Source organism: Crotalus tigris, unplaced genomic scaffold (genome assembly GCF_016545835.1).
Source record: "Crotalus tigris isolate CLP2741 ecotype Arizona unplaced genomic scaffold, ASM1654583v1 scf7180000017708.16309, whole genome shotgun sequence".
Lineage (NCBI taxonomy): Eukaryota > Metazoa > Chordata > Lepidosauria > Squamata > Viperidae > Crotalus > Crotalus tigris.
In genome coordinates this window covers 1-16,309 of record NW_024096581.1, presented here as the reverse complement: position 1 = coordinate 16,309, position 16,309 = coordinate 1, and the positions used below count along the sequence as shown (strand labels likewise).

Sequence of the window (16,309 nt, the reverse complement as noted above, 5' to 3'; positions counted from 1 at the left end):
GGGGGCCCTGCAGTCTTTATGCAATTAATCAATGACATTCTAAGGGAGCACCTGTTTAAGGGGGTCCTTGTTTACTTGGACGACATTCTTATCTTCACCAAAACAAAAGAGGAACATGTCAACCTTGTCAGAGCGGTTTTTAAAGAAGCTGCGAGCCGCCCACCTATATGCCAAACTCTCAAAATGCGAATTCCACCAGGAAAGGATAGACTACCTAGGTTATCGCATATCCCCCCAGGGCATTGAAATGGACCCAGAGAAGGTCAAAGCAGTATTAAATTGGGCACCACCACGCACAAGAAAGCAACTACAAAGTTTCCATGGGACTTTGCAAATGTTTTACCGCCGAATTCCTCCCCCCCTCATTTGCACAGAGACCGGTGGCATCCGATTTACCGATATTGGATATTTCAGCCTTGCCCCTCACTAACTTAGTAAAAACGAAGGGAACATCCTCAGTAAAACCTAGCCAGCCACTAACATGGACAATGGAGTGCCAAGCAGCGTTTGAGAGACTAAAGAGACTTTTTTCTGCCGAACCAGTACTAAGGCACCCAGACATGGACAAGCCCTTCATAATATAGGCAGATGCAAGTGATGTGGCAGTGGGGGCTGTGCTATTACAAGAAAATGATGATACAGTATTGCAACCCTGTGCATATACATCCAAGAAACTCACGGAAACAGAACAGCGCTGGCCCGTATGGGAGAAGGAGGCTTATGGGATACGTTGGGCATTACTCACATGGCGACAGTTCCTGGAAGGCAACAAAATCCCCTTCCAGGTGTGGAATGATCACAAAAATTTGGAAGCCCTGAAAACTTCCAGGAAACTCAATCCCAAACAAGCCCGCTGGTCCCAGCATTTTCACCAATTCCAATTTAAGCTCAAAAAAACATTTACAGAAGGAAGGAGAAAGAAAAGGAGGGAAAGAATTCCCTGGCAGATGAACATTCTCGCATGCCCTCAATATAACAGCGACACAAACAAACAGACTCCTAGACCAAATAATGGCAGAGTCACAAATGGCAGCAACCAGTAACCACAAGAACCAAGCCAAAATAAACCACAATACTGGACAGCCAAACTGTGATTGAATTCAGAAAAAGTTTGGAAAAAGATGAATGGTTCCAGAAAAACAAACATGTGTGCACAATGAGAGACGGATTGCCTTGGGTAGGGGAAAAGTTATATATACCAACAACTCAAAGACTAACTTTCATGCAACTTTGCCATGACACAAATCAGCAGGGCATTTTGGATTTGTAAAAACTTTACACTTAATTAAACGGCAATTTTGGTGGCCATCAATAAAAAAGGACATAGAAAGTTATGTTGCCAAGCTGCCCAAACCTGTGCATAGCAAAGGAGGTTGCCAAGGGAAATCGCCACAGGGGGGGCTGTTACCAAACCAGTGGCAAGTTCCCTGTCCGCCCCCTGGATGGAAATAGCCATGGAATTTGTATAGTGGAAGTGCCTGAAAGCAATGGGAATACTGTTATCTGGACAGTCACGGACCTATTTTCCAAACAGGTGCACTTTATCCCTTGCCAAAAAAATTCCCACTGCAAAGGCCTTAGCAAAACTTTTCATCCAGCACATTTACAGATTGCACGGGGCACCCCAACGCATCATCTCTGATAGGGGAGTGCAAGTTACGTCTGCATGTTGGAAGGAATTTTTATCCCTCTTAGGGACCACTCAGGGATTGACATCTAGCCACCACCCTCAAGGAGATGGACAAGCGGAACCTGCACAGTCCGGTACTATGATCAATATTGGAGATGTTTTTTTTAAATTCCAACGAGTGATTGACGGACTTGACTTCCTTTTGCAGAAAGTTCCTGACAATAATGCAGTCCCACTCCAGCACCGGCTACACTTCCTTTTCAAATAGCCAACTGCCAAAGTTTTCATCCAACCCCTATGCCAGAGTTAACCCCAAAAGAACCAACGATCCCTTCACTGAAAGAATGGATGGAAAACCTACAAAACACCTGGCCAATAGTCAGAAAATCACTAGATGAAGCTAGGCGGGCATACCAAGCACAAGCCGATAAAAAAAGGGTTGAGCCTACACCATTCATTATAGGAGAAATGGTGTACTTATCTACAAAATAACTAAAGTCCCTACAGCCTTGTAAAAGACTTGGACCAAAATATATAGGCCCTTTTCCAATTAAAAGAATCATAAACCCAGTACCAGTAGAATTAGAATTACCAAAAAATCTCAGGCAAATACCGACAATTTTTCAATTGCAAGCTTGCCGAAAAGAGAGCTCAGTCCACCTCTACGGGCCAAAAATTCCCCCCCCAACCACCTCCACTCATTGTGGATGTGGAACAACCACTTCGAGAATAAAGAGACCTTGACTCTAGGAGATATCGTGGAACAACTCAGTACCTAGTTGCCTGGAAACACCTCCCTGCCTCACAAAATGAGTGGGTCCATAAACGTCACTTCAGAGCCCCGAAGCTATTGAAGAAGTTTCACACAGAGTATCCTAACAAGCCTAACTAAATTTTTTACTTGTGTTTTCTTTCAGGTGGATCTCTCTTATTGTTAAGAGGGGCCGGATGTCAGAATCCAATTATATTTCAGCTTTAATTATCAAACATAGAAACTCCAATTTCCTGATTCTGCTGCCTTCTCTGGATTCTGCCCATAATATGTATAAAAAGTGTGAATGATCAAAGGTGCTTTAGATCTTGTCCCTCACTTCCTTCAGCACCACTTCAAATGACTGAATGTGTGTTTATTTTGGCCTTATAGCTTTAACATATCAAGAAGATTAATTGCCTTCATGTAGTTATCTGATTCTCCATCCAGACGGAAGAAGAAAGGGGATGGAATTGTGATACTTGAAACTATCACTGGAAGGGGGGTTGATTGGGTGGGACTACTGGGGAACACCTTAAAACCTTGAATGGGAGAGCTTGAACCCCAAGTCCTGTCTAGCATGCCTGCAACCATTTTCTCTTAATAAAGGATTCCTGTTGGAAGAGCTATTCCAAGAGTTCTGTCTTCTTAAGATACAACAGTTGAATAAAATCAACTTTGCAACCAATTCTTGCATTTACAGCCAACGCAGCATTACAGTAAAATGATGACAATTACAGTAAAACTGTAATTTGTGTTCACGTGATCTTTCACAATGACTTCAGGGACTCACTTAAAGATGTTGAGACTCTAGTAAGTGTGCAGAGAAGAGCAACAAAGATGATTAGGCTAAAACAAATAAAGAACGGTTGCAGGAATTGGAAATGTCAAGTTTCATGAAAAGAAGGACTAAGGGAGTCATGATAGTAGTCTTCCAATATTTGAGGGGCTACCATAAAGAGGAGGAGGTCAACTTATTTTCCAAAGGACCTGAAGGCAGGACAAGAAGCAATGGAAGGAAAGTAATCAAAGAGAGAATTAAGGAGAAATTTCCTGACAGTTAGAACAATTAACCAGTGGAACAACCTGCCTCCAGAAGCTGTGGGTGCTCCATCACTGGAGGTTTTAAAGAAGAGATTGGACAACCATCTGTCTGAAATGGTATAGGGCAGGGGTGGGCAACTTTGGCTCTTTTATGACTCGTGGACTTCAACTCCCAGAATTCCTCAGCCAGCATGGCTCAGCTTGGAAATCTCTCCCTTTTCCCTCAGCGTGGCTGGCTCAGGAATTCTGGGAGTTGAAGTCCATGAATCATAAAAGAGCCAAGGTTACCTACCCCTGGTATAGGGTTTCCTGCTTGAACAGGGGGTTGGACTAGATCAGGGCTTTTCAACCTTTTCACCCATTGTACCACTTTTAGGATATGGCAACATCCGAGGACCACTAGTCGCCTAGCAAGGTGTCAAAAACTTGATGACCAAAAAAAAAAAAAAAAGGAAAAAAATGATAAAGTACAGGTAGTCCTCGTCTTACAACAGTTTGCTTAGTGACTGTTTGAAGTTGCAGTGGCACTGAAAAAAGTGCCCCCCAAGCCACAGCCGAGCAAAACACCTGCCTGCCCACCCGGCGGCGCTCTTCCTTCTGTCCGAGGTTTTCATTGTTTTGTTTCTGTTGAGGATTGGCAGTGGGGGTGGGGTGGGGGGGGTGTTTGGTTTTTATTCCCCCCATCTGCTGGGTGGTTGCAGCAGGTTTGGGTCACTTCACAAGACCCTGAGACACTGTGACCGTCATAGATATGAATCAGTTGCCAAGCATTTGAATGTAAATCATAAGATCCTGGAGATGCTGCAACATTCCAGCTGATCGGCGCTTCTTCTGGGCTCATAAGAAGCACCAGGATCAGTGCTGAGCTCCAGCTGGAGCCTGGCATTGATCCTGGTTCTTCCATTGAGCCCTGACAGCCCTGCAGCTCCAGCCGTCTCTCGCTCAGGCTTGTGCGGTGCTGCCACCGGTTCAGCTCATTCCCCTCCCCCGCTACCACTTTTCTAGGATGGTCGCGTACCACCTGCCAGGTACCAATGTACCACAGGTGGTACCCGTACCACTGGTTGAAAAGCTCTGGACTAGAAGACCTCCAAGTTCCCTTCCAACTCTATTATTCTGTTATTCTGACTGAATGGGAAATGCTGTCATAAATCTGTTGTGGCCATCTGGTTTTCTGCTTAGCGACTGCACAAAGTTAGCAACTTTGCTTAGCAACAAAGTTAGCAATCCAAATTCGGGTTGCTACCTCTACTTATTCTTTAAAAGCATTTGCACCAATATACTTTTGTAGCACCAAAGCATATGCATCAATTTCCTTCAGCACCTGCATTTCAGACATGGGTATCCACAGCCTGTGTTGTTCTTTTGTCAAACTAACAAAAGCAGAATCATGCAGTTGTGTTGTCATGCCATGATTTTTGCCTCTTTCAGACCTGCTGGCAACATCAACATTTTGTGTCACTTGTTTGGTCAGATGGATTTGATCCTCATCAGCCACCCACTGTCATTTTTCAGAATGAGATCAGTGGCATATAAATCAATTAATTAATAAATAAGGAAAGAAAGAAAGAAAGAAAGAAAGAAAGAAAGAAAGAAAGAAAGAAAGAAAGAAAGAAAGAGAAATAAAGGAAAAAGAAAGAAAGAAAGGAAGGAAGGAAGGAAGGAAGGAAGGAAGGAAGGAAGGAAGGAAGGAAGGAAGGAAGGAAGGAAGGAAGGAAGACTCAGCAAATGCTGTTTATTTCAGAATTAACATACAGGCAATCCTCAAGTTGCGACCACAATTGAGCCCAAAAGTTCTGTTGCTAAGTGAGAGAGTTAAGTGACCTTTGCTCCATTTTACGACCTTTCTTGCCACAGTTGTTAAGTGAATCACTGCAGTGGTTAAGTGAGTAACACAGTTGTTAAGTGAATCTGGACTTTGCTTGTCACAAGGTCGCAAAAGGGGATCACATGACCCTGGGACACTGCAATCGTCATAAATATGAGCCAGTTGCCAAGCATCTGAATGTAAATCACATGACCCTGGGGATGCTGCAACAGTCATAATTGTCAAAAACTGTCATGTCACTTTTTTCAGTGCCGTTGTAACCTCAAATGGTCACTAAATGAACAGTTGTAAGTCAAGGACTTACCTGTATTCTACCTTTATTTAGCCTGGAAATTTCAACCTGCATCCTTAGATATAGCTGCCGGGTCTCTTAAAAATAGCTGCCATTTTAATGCTTCCCATTATTACAAATGTGCAAGTGGTGTACAATGCATGATTATAACACACAGTAGATTAAGTCAGCATAAAGCAGAGTATTAAGTTAAAAAGGTAGAAGGAGAGAAGAGGAGGACAGACACCTGTCTGGGATGATACGAAGGAGGCAGAGTATTGGGTAGGGAGCAGATTTGCCATGGGGGTCAAAAAAGTCAAGATGGCAGCCACAATCGTACAATCAAAGCCCCTCCTCTTTTTATGCACATCATTTACAACATGTGTAAAAAAAAGCCGGGACTTCAGTTCCATTGTTGCCCACCTTCTTAACATTTTGACACTGTCTCCCTGGCAGAATGTTAGAAGTCTCCTTCCTACCTTCCATTCTATGCAAAAATGAAATAAAATCCATTCTGAACGAAGAATGTCTCTGTTTCTCTTACCGATGATGGTTAGCTGCATGGCACTGGTTATAAACCCAGAGCTACTCCTGGCTGTACATTCGTATCTTCCTTGGTCTGCCAGTCCCAAATCTCGGATGGATAAAGTGCCTTCCTGGCTGATGTGGAACTTGCCACTCTCTGTGATCTGAATCCTGTCCTGGTGCAGAAAAGAAAAAAGAATCTGGAGCGTGAATAGAATTCTCTTTGGCGGGGAGACCACAATCGTGTTCACAGTAAACCACCAAGAAGGTCAGCAAAAAACAAAAGGGTGTCTGCAACTAGAACCACCACCTTAAATTTTTTTTTATTGCATTATAGCAGGGCTTTTCAACCTTCTCACCCATTGTACCACTTTTAGCATATGGCAACATCCGAGGACCACCAGTCGCCTAGCAAGGTGTCAAAAACTTGATGACAAAAAAAAAAAGGAAAAAAGTGATAAAGTACAGGTAGTCCTCGACTTACAACAGTTTGCTTAGTGACTGTTCAAAGTTACAATGGCACTGAAAAAAGTGCCCCCCAAGCCACAGCCGAGCAAGACACCTGCCTGCCCACCCGGCAGCGCTCTTCCTCCTGCCCGAGGTTTTCATTGTTGTGAGCATTTCTGTTGAGGATTGGCAGCGGGGGTGGGGTGGGAGGGTGTTTGGTTTTTATTCCCCCCATCTGCTGGGTGGTTGCAGCAGGTTTTGGTCACTTCACATGACCCTGGGACACTGGGACTGTCATAAATATGAATCAGTTGCCAAACATCTGAATGTAAATCACAAGACCCTGGAGAGGCTGCAACATTCCAGCTGATTGGCGCTTCTTCTGGGCTCAGCAGAAGCACCAGGATCAGCGCCGAGCTCCAGCTGGAACCTGGCACTGATCCTGGCGCATCTGCTGAGCCCTGACAATCCCGAAGAAGCACTGATCAGCTGGAAAGCAGCACTGATCCTGGCGCTTCCGCTGAGCCCTGACAGCCCTGTAGCTCCAGCCATCTCTCGCTCAGGCTTGTGCGGTGCTGCCACCGGTTCAGCTCATTCCCCTCCCCTGCTACCACTTTTCTAGGATGGTCGTGTACCACCTGCCAGGTGCCAATGTACCACAGGTGTTACCCGTACCACGGGTTGAAAAGCCCTGCATTATAGGACTATCTATATTGTAAATACAGGTAATGCTCGACTTACGACAACTCAGCCCAAAATTTCTCTGGTTAAGCCAGACACTTATTAAAGTGAGTTTTGTCCCATTTTACGACCTTTCTTGCCACAGTTGTTAAGTGAATCACTGCAGTTGTTAAGTTAGACACACGGTTGTTAAGTAAGTCTGGCTTCCCCCCCCCTTGACTTTGCTTGTCAGAAGGTCACAAAAGGAGATCACATGATGACATTGTAAATGTGAACCAGTTGCCAAGTGCCCAAATTTTGATCACGTGACCAGGGGGATGCTGCAATGGTTGTCAGCGTGAAAATGGTCATAAGTCACTTTTTTTCAGTGCCGTTGTAGCTTTGAACAGTCATTAAATGAAATGATGCTAATGCTGAGACTCTAGAAAGAGTACAGAGAAGAGCAACAAAGATGATTAGGGGACTGGAGGACGAAACACATGAAGAACAGTTTCTGCAATTGGGTATGTCTAGTTTAATGACGAGAAGGACGAGGGGGGACATGATAGCGGGGGGGGGGGTACATGATATCTCAGGGGCTGCTCCAAAGAAGAGGCAGTCAAGCTATTCTCCAAAGTGCCTGAAGGCAGGACAAGAAGCAACGGATGGAAACTAATCAAGGAGAGAAGCAACCTAGAACTAAGGAGGAATTTCCTGACATTTAGAACAATTAACCAGTGGAACAACCTGCCTCCAGAAGCAGTGAATGCTCCAGCACTGGAGGTTTTTAAGAAGAGACTGGACAGCCATTTGTCGGAAATGGTGTAGGGTTTCCTGCCTAAGCAGGGGGTTGGACTAGAAGTGTCATTAAACTGAAATAGGGCCAGCACAAAGAAGAGGGGATCAAATTATTCTCCAAAGCACCAGAGGGCAGGACAAGAAACAATGGTTGGAAACTGACCAAAGAGAGAAGCAACCTGGAATTAAGGAGAAATTTCCTAACAGTGAGGACAATTAACCTGTGGAACAGCTTGCCTTCAGACATTGTGGGTGCTCCATCACGAGGTTTTTAAGAAGAGACTAGACAGTCACCTGTCTGAGATGGTGTACATTCTCCTGCTTGAGCAGGGGGCTGGACTAGAGGACCTCCAAGGTCCCTTCCAGCTCTATTTTATTCAAAGCAGCCACCTTAAAACAGCCAGGTCATGCAGCCCTGACAAGCTGGCAATTGTGTTTTCTGGATGTGACCACTAGATGTCACCAAAGGCATTGTAACATTCAAGAAGCCTCAAAATATTTCTCTTTTTATCAGAGTTTCTCAACCTCAACAGCTGTAAGATGTGTGGACTTCAGCTCCCAGAATTCCCCAGCTAGTTTTTCTGAAGGTACCAGACTAGAAACCAGGAGAACATGAGTTCTAATCCCACCTCAGGCATGAATGACTTTGGGCCAATCACAGGAGACTTTTGAGTTCTAGTCCCGCCTCAGCCATGAATGACTTTGGGCCAATCACAGGAGACTTGTGATTTTAGTCCCGCCTCAGGCACAATGATTTTGGGCCAATTCTTCTCCCTCAGCCCAACCCACTTCACAGGGTTGTTGTTATTGTTGTTGTGGAAATAATAGAGTGAAGAAGGAGGATCACGTATGTTTGCCGCCTCGAGTTGTTTATAAAAGCAATATAAGGAAGGCAGGATATAAATGAAATAAATGCAATACAAAGGCAAAGAGAATTTTCTTTCCGCCTTCAAAATAAGGCTGCCCATTTCACATCAGTAGCCCACACCCAGTGTTCCCCACCTTTACACAAAAGGCATTCTTGCTTGTACTAAGTGATAAACCATCAGACCTTCGCCCACGTTATCGTTGGCTGTGGATCCCCGTGAGCGGTACAAGGGATCTCAATGTCTTGCCCGACTTCTGCAATGGTATCTTGAGGTGGATGAAGAAATACAGGCATAACTGTTTAGGAAAGACAAAGGGGTGGGGAGTGGGGGGGCGAAAGCACGGTATCACGGTTTAGCTAGTGCAGTGGTTCTCAACCTTTTTAATGCCGCAACCCCCAACCGGTTGTAAGTTGAGGACTACTCAACCGGTCGTAAGTCGAGGACTACTCAACCAGTGCAGCACCGTTTGCAGAATGGGACTTTTGGCCGGCTCAGCAGGGCAGAGACAGCCTGGACAATTCCTATTGGCTTTTGAAAGCCAATAGAATTAGACTTTATTCAAGAGAGTCTATTCTATTGGCTTTCAAAAGCCAATAGAATAAAAGGGAGTAGCACAGCTAAGGAAAAAGGGGGAAAAAATGGCAGACTGCATTGTTTGGCGACCCCCGTGAAATGGTCGTTCGACCCCAAATAGGGTCCCAACCCACAGGTTGAGAACCACTGAGCTAGTGGAATGACTTGCCACCAAAAGTTGCGGGTGCTCCATGACTGGAGGTTTTTAGGAAGAGATTGGACAGTCGTTTGTCTGAAACGGTGTAGGTCTGTGATGGCGAACCCATGGCACACGTGCCACAGAGCCCTCTCTGTGAGCACGCACGCCATCACCCCAGTCCTAGGCTTTAAGTTGGGTTCTATAAGATCTTTTCGCTTTAGGCCTCCACTGCCGTGTGCAAAAAAAGAAGGTTCAGTCAATCAATCAATTTCAACTTCTTGCGGGGGGAAAAAAAGATCTCACAAAGTTGGAATTGATTGATTGAACTTTTTAGTCCCACCCAGTCTGCCGTTACCATGGCAGCCACGCCCATCCAATGGGCCACGCCCATTCGGCACCCGACAATACATAAGTGAGTTTGGGTTGCAGTTTGGGCACTCGGTCTCTAAAAGGCTCGCCATCACTGTAGGTTCTCCTGCTTGAGCAGGGGATTGGACTAGATGACCTCTGAGGCCCCTCCCAACTCTGTTACACTGTATTCTGTATTTCATGGGGAACAGAAATTAAGGGAAGGTGTGTCTTCCAGATGGGTTGGCCATGAGCGTTGAACTTCAAACCTTCTGGAGAACACTAGATTTGGGAAGACCGGGTTCAAGGGCGGAAGGAAGTCAACCGGATGGGGAAGACAAGATCGGCAAGAATTTTGTGTATGCGCTTACCACGTGGGGTGACCTTGAGGCTCACGGAAAATCTCTGGGCTCCAACTGCATTGATGGCATGGCACTCGTAGTGGCCTTGATCATGAAGGGACACTTGAACCATCTGCAGGGTTCCCGTGGAGAGGACACTGTATCTCCAACTGTTTGGTAATGGACCACCTAGGAACAAGAGGAATGAAATCATGGTGCTGTTGGAGAAACTCCTCCATAAACTCTGAACTTCACAAAGGATGGACAAGTCCCAAAGGTGCTTCTTCAAAAGTGAACTGGACCTTGTTTGTCCTGGAAGATATTTCCCTTCTCATCCAAGAAGCTTCTTCAGTTCTGACAGTCTTCAAGGAAAAACAAAGTCCAGTTGCCTTTTGAAAAAAGTACCTTTGGAGCAACCGTGACCTGGATGACTCCTTGGAAACAGGAGTGTTATCTACCCAGTTGGCACCAGTTGAAGAGAATGGATTGTTAATATAATAATAATAATAATAATAATAATAATAATAATAATAATAATAATAATAATAATAATAATGAAAAATCCAGCAAAAGGGGCAACACCAGGTAACTACAGGCCAATTACCTGCTTACCAACAACTTTCAAATTACTAACTGGTGTAGTAGCTGATGCAGTGCAACAGCATCTACTTGAAAACAATCTCTTTCCACCTGAGCAGAAAGGAAAACCGGCCCCAACAGCAGAGGAACAGAAGATCACTCGCCTCCTAATAGACAAATGATCTTAGAGGAAAACTGCAAGAGAAGGAAGACCACCCTGGGAAAACAAAAAAAATGTGGCCGTGGATTGAACTACATACAAAAAGGCATTTGACTCTCTGCCACATGATTTGATAATAAAGTGCCTAGAAATAACAGGAGTCAGTAGAAACATCAGAAAATTTGTGCAAAGATCGATGGCACAATGGAAAACACAGTTGCAGATCAATGGTGAGAGGCTGGGAGAGGTTAATATCAAGAGAGGAATATTTCAAGGAGATTCAGTATCACCATTACTATTTGTTATTGCACTGTTTCCTCTGTCAACAATACTGAATAACTCAGGACATGGCTATCAAACATCAAAAACATCTGCCAGACTATCCCACCTCCTTTATATGGATGATCTGAAGCTTGTAGGAAAAACAAAACCCAAAATTCCCTTGAAATAGACTCGCTGCTCACACTGTCCGTATAGTATAAGCCTAAGAATATTGTAATGGGCAGTTTTGGCTTGGTACAATGTGCCACACTTACTATCAAACAATGAAAAAATCATGAAAACTGAAGGAAAATCAAGATGCCGGCCAGCGAAAATACATTAAGAGTCTGGATGAGGAAGAGTACTACAACTACTTGGGTATCCTTCAAGCTGACAACATCACGCACACTGAAGTCAAGAAAAAGATTAGAGGTGAATACATCAAGAGAGTGAAGAAGATCTTAAAGTCCAAACTCAATGGAGGAAATACCATAAAGGCAATCAACACCTGGGCAACCCCAGTTATTAGGTACACAGTGGAATAGTGGACTGGGGGACTTCAAGCGAACTCAAAGCCATGGATAGCAGACGAACCAAGAAAAATATGCCAATGAATCATGCCCTTCATTCACCAGTGACCTTGATAGACTTTATCTACCAAGGCAAATAGGTGGGCGTGGAATGCTACAAAGTACATCAGATGGTTGAAGAAGAAAAAATGGCTTTGGAAGAATATCTGAAGAACAATGATGAAGATGCACTGAAATTAGTATATCAGGAAGGCTTACTAACTACTGGAGAGACCAAACTGGCCTACAAGAAAGACCAAATGAAGAACAGAATAGAGGCATGGGAAGACAAAGCACTACATGGCCAATACATGAACAAAATAGCTGGGAAAGCAGATAATAATAAAACCTGGCAATGGCTAAGAGCAGGAAAATTGAAGAAAGAGACCGAGGGACTAATTCTGGTTGCACAAGACCAAGCCTAAAGGACAAATGCATACAAGGTCAAAATTGAGAAGACAGCAAAAGACAGTAAGTGCCGCCTATGCAAAGAAGCTGACGAAACAGTGGATCACTTGGTAAGCTGTTAGCAAGAAGATTGCACAAACTGATTACAGAAGGCACGCGGCATGACAAAGTGCAACAATGGTGGCATTGGAAGATCTGCAAAAAATATTCATTTACCTACCTGTAAGCAAAAAACTGGTGGGGAATCATAAAATAGAGAAGTCCATAGAAAAATGATAAATTTAAAACTGCTCTGGGACTTCAGAATTTCTAACAGACAAGCACCTGCAACATAACACCACCCATACTTAACAATTTGTGCGATAAGAAAGACAAAAAAGTCTGGATAGTGGATGTGGCAGGCTGGAGATACAAGAATAGAAGAGAAAAAGAACTGGAGAAGATAACAAATCAAGACCTACTAATAGAAATAGAAAAGACTGTGGCATAAAAGCAGCAGGTTAGTACCAATAGTCATAGGCTCCTTGGGGGCAATCCCAAAACAACTGGAGCACCACTTGAACACCATTGGCATTGACAAATTCGCTATTAGTCAATTGCAAAAGGCGGCCTTACTAGGAACTGCTTCCATCCTGCGACGATACCTGTAATACCATCAAACATCCACATCTGCCTATCCCAGGTCCTGGGTAATGACTCGATAGGTAGACAAAATGCCAAATCCAGTCTGAACATCTTGCTGACTGTGCGATGATCCATAATAATAATAATAATAACCTTATTGTGGCATGGATTGACTACAAAAGGCATTTGACATCTCCTGCCACATGACTGGATAAATCAAGTTCCTAGTAAATAGACCAGTATTCAGTAGAAACATGACAATGAATCACGCCCTTCATCCACGCATTGACATTGATAGACTTTATCTACCAAGGCAAATAGGTGGGCGTGGAATGCTACAAGTACATCAGATGGTTGAAGAAGAAAAAATGGCTTTGGAAGAATATCTGAATAACAATGATGAAGATGCACTGAAATTAGTATATCAGGAAGGCTTACTAACTACTGGAGAGACCAAACTGGCCTACAAGAAAGACCAAATGAAGAACAGAATAGGCATGGGAAGACAAAGCACTACATGGCCAATACATGAAAAAAAATAGCTGGGAAAGCAGATAATAACAAGACCTGGCAATGGCTAAGAACAGGAAAATTGAAGAAAGAGACCGAGGGACTAATTCTGGCTGCACAAGACCAATCCTTAAGGACAAATGCATACAAAGTCAAAATTGAGAAGACAGCAACAGACAGTAAGTGCAGCCTATGCAAAGAAGATGAAGAAACAGTGGACCACTTGGTAAGCTGTTGCAAGAAGATTGCACAAACTGATTACAAGCAGTGGCATGACAAAGTAGCAACAATGGTGCATTGGAAGATCTTCAAAAAATATAATTTGCCTGTAAGCAAAAATTGGTGGGATCATAAAATAGAGAAAGTCATAGAAAATGATAAAATTAAACTGCTCCTTTTACTTCATAATTCAAACATGACAATCACCTTCACATAACACTCCCATACTTATTAACAATTGTCGATAAGAAAGACAAAAAAGTCTGGATAGTGGATGTGGCAGTGCCTGGAGACAGCAGAATAGACTAGAAAGAACTGGAGAAGATAACAAAATACAAAGACCTACAAATAGAAATAGAAAGACTGTGGCAAAAGCAAGCAAGGGTAGTACCAACAGTCATAGGCGCCTTGGGTACAATCCCAAAACAACTGGAGCACCACTTGAAAACCATTGGCATTGACAAATTCGTCATTAGTCAATTGCAAAAGGCGGCCTTACTAGGAACTGCTTCCATCCTGCGACGATATCTGTAATACCATCAAATATCCACATCTGCCTATCCCAGGTCCTGGGTAAGGACTCGATAGGTAGACAAAATGCCAAATCCAGTCTGAACAACTGGCTGACTGTGCGATGATCCATAATAATAATAATAATACAAAAGTTCGAAGGGACCTTGGAGGTCATCTAGTCCAACCCCCTGCTCAGGCAGGAAACCCTATGCCATTTCAGACAAATGGCTGTCCAGTCTCTTCTTAAAGACTTCCAGTGTTGGAACATTCACCACTTCTGGAGGCAGGTTGTTCCACTGGTTAATTGTTCTCACTGTCAGGAAGTTTCTCCTTAGTTCTAGGTTGCTTCTCTCCTTGATTAGTCTCAACATCTTTTTTACATCGTGGTGATGTAAATGTTTGAGCAGGGGGTTGAACTAGAAGTCCTCCACGGTCCCTTCCAACTCTTGTTATCCTGTTAAAATTGTTGAGGTTAAGAAACGCAATCTTGGAGGACTCTTTCAGCTCATGTTTCTATGACTGTAAATCCTTACAGAAGACAGCAATGCCAAGGAAATACCTTCTTTTGTCCAAGATATGATCGGGCGAGGATGTCCATCTGCAGAGCAGGGCAAATCCACATTTTGACCCTCAGTCACGGTCTGATCACTGGGAGCTATTAAAAACCTGGGGGTATCTGCAGGAGGAGAAGAAGGAAAAGAGACATCTACAAGGTTCGTGGGAATGTGCAACCTCCTGTCCACTAAGCATCAAAGGTTAAATGAAAACCCCAGAGAAAGATTGAGAAGACCAGGTGGATTCGGCGGGCAATGTTTGTGAATCTCAGCCATTAAAACAGTGGTTCTCAACTTGTGGGTCGGGACCCCATTTGGGGTCGAATGACCATTTCACGGGGGTCGCCAAACAACGCAGTCCGCCACTTTTTTCCCTTTTTCCTTACTGTGCTACTCCCTTTTATTCTATTTGCTTTTGAAAGCCAATAGAATAGACTCTCTTGAATAGAGTCTAATTCTATTGGCTTTCAAAAGCCAATAGGAATTGTCCAAGCTGTCTCTGCCCTGCTGAGCCCGCCAAAAGTCCCATTCTGCAAACGGTGCTGCACCAGTTGAGTAGCCCTTGACTTACGACCGGTTGAGTAGTTCTCGACTTATGACCGGTTGGGGTCGCAGCATTAAAAAGGTTGAGAACCACTGCATTAAAAGATGCCTGAACAAGGGGTTGGACTAGAAGACCCCCAAGGTCCCTTCCAACTCTGTTACTCTGTTAAAATCAATCTTTACGGGCGACCCCTATTCAATTGATATTCACTAATGTGGCTAAGAATTCACTAATACAGCTAAGATTACTCTTCTCAATTTCATTTCTCCTGGGATATAGGAATTTAGCCTTAGGGGACAAAAAGACACGGTTCCAAGCTTCAAGGTGTTTGGACTTCAATTCCCAGAATTCTCCAGCCAGCCATGCTGGCTGGGGAATTTGGAAGTTGAAGTCCACACATCTTCTAGTCCAGGGGTAGGCAACCTTGGCTCTTTTATGACTTGTGGACTTCAACTCCCAGAATTCCTGAGCCAGCCACGCTGAGGGGAAAGGGAGAGGTTTCCAAGCTAAGCCATGCTGGCTCAGGAATTCTGGGAGTTGAAGTACACGAGTCAAAAAAGAGCCAAGGTTGCCTATCCCTGTTCTAATGGCTGAGGTTGAGAAACATTCAACTAGACCCAAAAATCTAGCAAGAGGAAGTATCCTAGTTGAGGTAAGTATCAGAGAGGATGTGGGTTGCATCCACACAATCAAAGATCCATCCTTTTTATACATGCAGGCTAGATGTTTGATGTCCTAATCCTGGCCACCATCTTGATTTTTTTCAACATCGTCTAGTCTAGCATCACCCTTGCTCTCCGTGGCAATCCTGCCTGTTGTATTGACCTTTCTTTTGAAAAGAAATGAGATGTGTTACTGATTGAATCTTTAAACTACCTATTAGATCATGGATGGACAAGACTTGGAACAAATTCACTGCTGTTCTTTGTCACCGTTCAATATTTGAATCTTCTTTTTTTTTGATAAAGAGCCAAGGAAGAAGGTTTTTTTTATTTTAAATAATTTCAGGGCAGGGTTTATTTTATACACAAGCTAAATTTTTAGGATCCTTTTTCTCCTCCTTCTATCTGTTTTGTAAATTCTGATGCTGTTGTTGTTAGTTGCGAAGTCATGTCTGACCCATCGCGACCCCATGGACCATGTT

At 43.7% G+C, this 16,309-nt stretch overlaps 1 protein-coding gene across 1 annotated transcript; it reads right to left on the bottom strand.

The window, feature by feature from the left end:
* Window positions 1-6,068: 6,068 nt before the first annotated feature.
* LOC120306015 (peroxidasin-like) lies at window positions 6,069-14,950 on the bottom strand (the record flags this gene model as incomplete). The annotated part of the gene is made up of 4 exons (XM_039338556.1): window positions 14,627-14,950; window positions 10,255-10,413; window positions 9,006-9,088; window positions 6,069-6,225 (listed from the first exon to the last, which is right to left on the bottom strand). Coding segments are annotated over exons 2-4 (343 nt in total), but the record flags the coding sequence as incomplete, so codon positions are not given.
* Window positions 14,951-16,309: the final 1,359 nt, after the last annotated feature.